The sequence below is a fragment of the Lolium rigidum genome, chromosome 6 (genome assembly GCF_022539505.1).
Source record: "Lolium rigidum isolate FL_2022 chromosome 6, APGP_CSIRO_Lrig_0.1, whole genome shotgun sequence".
NCBI classification, from domain to species: Eukaryota; Viridiplantae; Streptophyta; class Magnoliopsida; order Poales; family Poaceae; genus Lolium; species Lolium rigidum.
Window position 1 is genome coordinate 19,614,732 of NC_061513.1, and position 7,156 is coordinate 19,621,887.

General features: G+C 46.8%; 1 protein-coding gene across 1 annotated transcript; it reads right to left on the bottom strand.

Annotated features, from left to right (window-relative positions):
• Positions 1-2,494: 2,494 nt before the first annotated feature.
• LOC124666512 (uncharacterized oxidoreductase At4g09670-like) lies at positions 2,495-6,330 on the bottom strand. The gene is made up of 2 exons (XM_047203862.1): positions 5,791-6,330; positions 2,495-3,299 (listed from the first exon to the last, which is right to left on the bottom strand). Exons 1-2 carry the CDS (start codon positions 6,280-6,282, stop codon positions 2,679-2,681), a joined length of 1,113 nt encoding a protein of 370 aa, XP_047059818.1. The 5' UTR covers positions 6,283-6,330; the 3' UTR covers positions 2,495-2,678.
• Between the last annotated feature and the right edge of the window lie 826 nt (positions 6,331-7,156).

Here is a 7,156-nt window from a genome sequence, read left to right on the forward strand (position 1 = left end):
TCATCATCATCATCCTCGCTATCCGCCCAAGTGCGGAAGCGCTTCGTCGGCGGATACCCGGCGGAGGAGGAGGAATCATCTTCCTCCTCCTCCTCTTCTCCTTCCTCGTCGTCATCGTCGTCCTCGCTGTCCGCCCACATGCGGGAGCGCTTCTTCGACAGGAGCTGGCGGAGGGGAGGCCTTGGTCTTCTCTGCTTTTCCTTCTTTCTTCTCCTTGTCAGAGAAGATGGGGTTCGCCCCGGAGTGGAGGTCGTCCTCTTTCTTGTTCTTCGGCGAAGATTGGAGGGGGAGGCCTGAGGCAGAGGAGGAAGAGGAAGACATGGCTGCGAGGGAAGAGGGTTTTTGGCATGGTGGACGGAAGCGAGCAAGGGGATGGAGTGGTGAACCGTTTGGCACGAGATAAATAAAGGGAGTGTAGTGGAGATTTAATGCCATGACGGTTCTCGAGGACGTGATGCCGAAATTGTCAATTCGTACGAGAGAAGCCCGGGAGGCGAGGCGTAATGATGGAAGATTCTGCGGCGGTTCGCTGCCGCCACGACATGACCCGACGAGAGAAAAGCGTAATGATTTTGGAAATGACATTTCCAAAACCGGGGGGCATGTGTTATCACCGGGACTTGGCCGAGTCGAGAGGTGGGCCACGATCAGGATGGGCTTAAAGATTATATACGGAAGAAATACGTGAATCGGCCTTATATGCAAAGTTTGGGCTAGCATGCCCGTGTATCTGTAATATAGTAGGTCGTATCTTAGATTAGAAGATAGAGTTTTACCCGTGCACGGTTAGGTGCACGCCTGAATTAGAAAGTCCCTTGGACTATAAATATGTATCTAGGGTTTATGAAATAAACAACAACCAACGTTCAACACAAACAAATCTCGGTGCATCGCCAACTCCTTCGTCTCGAGGGTTTCTCCGGTAAGCACCATGTCGCCTAGATCGCATCTTGCGATCTAGGCAACGACAAGCCTACCTACGTTGTTCATGCGTTGCTCGTCGCTGAAGCCTTTTTGATGGCGAGCAACGTAGTTATCTTAGATGTGTTAGGGTTAGCATTGTTCTTCGTATCATATGCTGTCGTAGTGCAACCCTTATACATCTAGCCGCCCTTACACCTATCTTAGGTGTAGGGGCGGCACCCCGCTCGGTCATAGTTTAGTAGATCCGATCCGTTACGGTTGTTCCTTGTTCTTCAAGGATTAGTTTAACATCCGCAATAGTTAGGCCTTACAAAGGGTTGGAGGATCCAGCGGCGTGTAGGGTGTAGTTTGCTAGCCCTAGACGGGATGTTCGGGGATCAACCTCGTGTTGGTTTTTAGGCCCTGTCTAGGATCGGCCTACGGTCACCGTACGCGAGCGCGAGGCCCAATCGTGAGTAGGATGACCCGATTATGCGGTGAAAACCCTAAATCGTTGTAGATCGCATTAGCTTTATCTTGATCAAGCGGGACCACCATATATTCGGACACCTTGTACGAATCATGGGTGGATCGGCTCTTTGAGCCGATTCACGGGATAACTCGAGAGCCGATCGAGGCTCGTATTTAACGTTTACGTGTATGCCATGCAGAAACTAAGCGAGGCATCATCCAACACCTTCCCGACCGGTATAGGTCGGGTGGCACGCCCTTGCGACAGCATCGGACGTGTGACCAGGAGGCTTTGCGGGCCGTCGCTCTGAGGGACTGGGGCCAGCCGCAGCCCTAGTTGTTCCCGGCTCTACGGTGTTGCCAGTCGCTGCCCGCCGGTGGGTTTCTGACCGCAACAATCTCTGCGTGACCGGTGTCATGGCCACACACACGCCGTCCCGAGGCGCCCGCTCAAGATCCTCCGCCGAAGCCACACCTCGTAGCTATGATGGAGGGACATTCTACTGCCACCATCATTCCCCCGCACGGTCTTCACCCCACTAGGATCCGACGGCGGCTGGAGGGGAGATGGGGAGGGTGGCGGCTAGGGTTCCATACATATAAATTTGACTAATTGGATAAATTTGGATAATTTGGATAAATTTGTTAAACCGTGGCGAAGCACGGGCATTCAACTAGTATATATACAAAATGCTGATGTAGTAGTGCAATTAAGATTGAGAGAGAGGATACTAGTACTCCCTCGGGTTCAGTTTGTAAGGTGCCCTTCATATTTTGTTGACTAAATATATGATCAAAGTTTTTCTTAAACGACGTGCTCGCCTTATAAACTGAACCGGAGGGAGTATCATAGGTAGATACCGTATTACCGTATCATAACACATACTACTAGAAAAAATTAATGTCAAGTAAATCTTGTATTTTATGCATATATTTGCATTAAGATTCTACAAATCAATTAATATAAGAAGACTAAGATACTAGTATATGATACCACGCATTGTGGAGATAGTAAAATATAGTAGTATCATACACAAGATACTCATTGTGACTAGTCTTATCCCAGTTTGCAGCAAGCTAAAACTTCGAGACTCATAACTGAAGTCTAGACCTAGGTTAGTAAGATAAACAACACCATTTATAGCTCACCTGACACAGTTGCATTATTGTCCACGGTACGACAAGAATCATTCGGACTCATTGAGTAAGCAGTTTTGTCCTGCGTAGAGTTCGATGAAGTAAACAAACCATACACAATGGTCTTGATCAAACGCACTACCGAAATGACCAGTTAAGTGTTACATTTAGCTGGCAACATTCACCGACTGAAACCCGCTATCGATGGAGGTTTTCACCGCATCCATCACGACCTGCGTCTTCCTGGTGATGGCCGGCCACTTCCTCTCAACACCGGCACCACCATCTCTGATGCCCTGCACCAGCCTGCAGAACTCCTGGACCATGAGGGCCTCCTGTGGCAGCTCAGTCGCGACGACATGCCTACTTGGCTGCGGTACCCACCCAGTATGCAGCTCAGCGAAGTTCGACTCGGAAGCCACGCTGAACGGGCCAGACTTCTCCTCGTATGGGATGACGAAGTCGGTGACGTGGAGGGTGCCGTTCGTGCCGACCACGGTGATATCCATGGTAAGGTTGGTGAGGAAGGAGCAGTGGAAGGTGGCGATCTTGCCGTCGGCCCAGTAGAGGGTCGCGCCGCAGGCGATGAGCACGCCGGCCTGGTTCTTGACGGGGTCACGCAGGGCGACCACGTTCCTGGGGAGCGAGTAGTCGACGGCCCAGAGAATCGCCCGGATGCAGTACCATCCTGCGTCGCCGAGTGCGCCCAGGGCATCCAGGTCTGGTTTTACCCTGATGTCGTTTTGGAGGAAGTCTTCGTCTGCTCGGAAGCTGAACACTGAGTTTATCTGAAAGAGGACATTAAAAAAATGAATAATTGTAAAGGTGAAACTCTTTAGAAGATTACAACTTAAGTAGACACAAGTTGATGTATCTTTAGTAGTTCTCTATATTTGGTCTGCTTGGTGTTAACTTCATTGCGTCTTCTTTGATTGCTCTCGATTCACTGTGACGAATGTCCACACTCCAAACTGAACAAAGTACTACATAGAAACAAAGGGTCATTTACAGAGAATTGTACTGGTCACTTTGGGAAGATTCAAGACCCAGTTGTAAATTTGAAATACATTCCCATTTCATTCCGGTTCCAGTTCTGGGTGATAATGGGATTTTTGCCAAACGGTTTATGGCTCAGTCTTTCAACTGTCTGGCTGCTAAAGGCCTGGAATTGAGAAATTCTACGCTTTTAACACTACGACTATGAAGTTCAGGGACAAAACGTTCACATAATTTTAGCGTCAGTTATCACTGAATATTGTTGTCATGGCCCATAGAATATCTACGATGCGATATCTTGTACAAATGTAGCACATCAATGGGGCTAAGTATTAAATCGTGCAATCTCGCTTCAGTCGGAGCTTCTAAAATAATTATTCCTATGGAGTGTTATAGCACCCTTACCATTCTAACTACAGACTTGAAGTGTGTTCAAAGAAACAAAAGGTTCTGCTACATGTGGCCTTTTTCTCCCTTTCGTTTACCCATTTTTCTGTTACTGTTAGAACATACTGCCTTGAATTTCAAATTTTAAATTATGAGTAATCTTAAAGGTGAAACTCTCATGGAAAATTTAAAAGATTACAGCTTAAGAAGACAGAAGTTGATCTATGTTTAGTAGTTCTCTATATTTGGCCGGCTTGGTGTAACATGGTCACACCCTTTTTGATTGTTGTTGATTTCACTGTGACAAATGTTCACACTGAACAAAGTACTACAAAGAGCCAACAAAGGGTCATTTTCTGAAAATTATAATGGTCACGTTGGGAAGATTCCAAGACCTAATTGAAATAAATTGCCATTTCACTCTGGTTCCAGTTCTTGATGATAATGGGATTTTTGCAGGTCGGTTATGGCTAAGTCTTTCATGATTCATCTATGTCAAGGTGGTAACAGCCTGGAACTGAGAAATTCCACGCTTTCAAAACAACGACTATGAATTTCAGAGACAAAACGTTCACATATTTTAAGCACCATTTAGCATTGAATGTTCTTGTCATAGCCCTGAAATATCCACAATGCACAACAAGATATCAAATGTTTGTTGTGTTATAGCACCCACCATACAATTCTAACAACAAACTCGAAGTGTGTTCAAAGAAACAAAAGTTGTGCTATATGTGGCCTTTCCCCCCCCCCCCCTTTTGTTTACCCAGTTTTCGTTATTGTTACAAGATACTGACTTTGATAGAGTAAAGAGAGATGTAAATGGTTGATTGGCTTTGGAGGTCGTCTGTTGATTTGGTACGCTTCTGAGCAGTACAGGCAGAGCTGTCAGAGACCATACAGAAGACCCGCGGTCTGACTGCAGCATAGGATCTGCTCTTCTGGTATTCGCAGCTCATGGCTGAAGAGAGATATGATCTTGCTATGAGCGTTGAACACTGCCACAGTGCAGATGTTGCTCACTCCTTCACCAGCAACCGTGCGGTTCTTGGCATGTGCTAAATGGTGGATTGCATCCCATGCGTTGCCATTTTGAACTGGTGCTAAGACAACAGAATCATATCCCCAAAGATGGACGCAACCACACTAACTAAATGATCCATACAAAAATTCAATAATGTATATTTTGGGAGGTAGCTTGTGTATATTTTAGCAAGACAGCAACCAGTTAGATTCAGGAGCAGAGTAGACATTGAAGCATCCAAAATTTAATCATATCCTTAAGCCAACATCACAATACAGTCTGTTGAAACTGACTAGGAAGAACGAATTCAGTAGATGGCAATTGTATGTTAAATTACATGAACAGACATAGAATCATTTGGAAATATAAATCACCATACGCCAGAAAAATTCAGTTATCAGTCTTATTAGTTACAATAATGTGTAGATTGCATGAATCATTGTGAAATTTTCATGGACTACTTAATTAAGTAAGGAAATAAATCCAGGACACATGATCAAATTCAGTAATGAAATACTAGCATGTCATCGCAATGTATCAAGTGGTTCAAAAGCCAAAATCATCTCACATGCCAGCATGGTTTCTGCAGCAAGAGTTCAAGTCGGCCACCCATTTTGTATTATTTTGTTTTGGCTACCAAGAGGCAACTAGCCAGCCCTTGCTGGATAAGACGACAAACTGGATCAGATTAGGTACACTCAGTGCTCACTAGAGAATCTTTGGATGCTTGAGCAGATGCAATAGATTAAGGCAACCAGACAACCTATTAGACAAAATGCTAATTAAAGTGGTCTCCATCTATGCTAAATTCCAATACTGACTAATCGGTTCCACAAAATGTAGCAACAAATCAATTAGTTTGAAGACCTTACAACTCTGACATCGCCGATGGTGCTCCGGTCATCCAGTAACTCGCGCATCTTGGCGGTGCGGGGGTGGTGCATCCACATGGTGGAGTCCATGAACTGGACCCCGTTCTCCTCGCAGGCGGCGAGGATGACATCCAGATCCGCGGCGCAGAGCGCGGTGGGCTTCTCGAGGAGCACGTGCTTGCCGCGCCCGGCGGCGGCGACGGCCCACCGGACGTGCAGGCTGGTCGGGAGGGGCAGGTAGACGGCGTCCACGTCCGGGTCGGCGAGGAGAGCCTCGTAGGAGCCGTGGAGCCGCGTGGCCGCCGGGAGGCCGTTGTCGGCCGCGAAGAGCCGCGCTTTGGCCTCGGAGCGGCTGCCGACCGCGGCCACCGCGGCGGCGGGGGCGGCCAGCAGCATGGCGCGCGAAACCTTCCGCGCGATCGAGGCGCAGCCCATGATGCCGAAGCGCACCGGCCGCGGCTCCGGCTCCGGCGCGGTGGCGGCGGACGACATGGCGACGGCGCTCGAGCGGAAGGTGTTCGACGGCGCTCTGGGTGAGTTTTCGAGTGTGTGTGGCTGAGACGCGAGCGCGACGAGTGACTCGTGCTACTTTCTCTTTTGCCAAACACGTACAGACACAAATGCACAAGCTTTCACAAATATGTACAAACACTTACCCACATTGTACTCGATAGTAACAAAGGCCATTTTCATACATCATCGATATTGACATTTATTTTTTAATGAGAAAAGAACTCTTTCCGAATTACCATCACATTTTCACCTCCACTGATGTTTTAATGTTTGATTTTATCATATTGCTTCACTTTTCTGTAGTTTCGATGGTCGCTCTCCCGCGCCGCAGAATTACACATCGGGGGTGAGACGGTCGGTGTTTTTATGTAATAAATTGCACGCTCAGTTATGTTTTGTGATATTCCGATATCTAGTTTTAAAAAAATTACGCGTGAATTTTGGTGTTCTTTTAATATTTTCTCCTAAATTACCAATTCCGTGTTAACTGGTCAAATTGCTGAAGTAGGAAATAAGTAAATTACGGCTTTAATGCATTGCCAACCATTAGGTTGATTTCCTCAATTGGTTTCCATTGGTCTTTATATTGTCTTTCGACTAAACCTCCACGTAGCTCATTTTAACCGTGCTCATCCACACAGTCATATACTGACATGTCTTTGCATTTTTTAGACCTTCGAGAAATAGATATAAATTACAACGGGCAAAAAAGAACCTTCTAGACTAGCCAATTTCGGGCCACTGACGAGCTTTGGTCTTCCTCTATGCAGTTTGGCTTAGGATGCTACTGGATATCTAGAGAAGAATCGATCCGGTCGTGCGCACCCTCATCTTTTGACATACAGTAGTTGCT

Excerpts from the sequence above, each read along its gene's own strand:
- LOC124666512 (XM_047203862.1), bottom strand. The coding sequence starts at position 6,282 with ATGTCGTCCGCCGCCACCGCGCCGGAGCCGGAGCCGCGGCCGGTGCGC. Across the intron at positions 3,300-5,790 it reads CCATCGGCGATGTCAGAGTT|ATAAACTCAGTGTTCAGCTT; the intron begins GTAAGGTCTTCA and ends GTCCTCTTTCAG.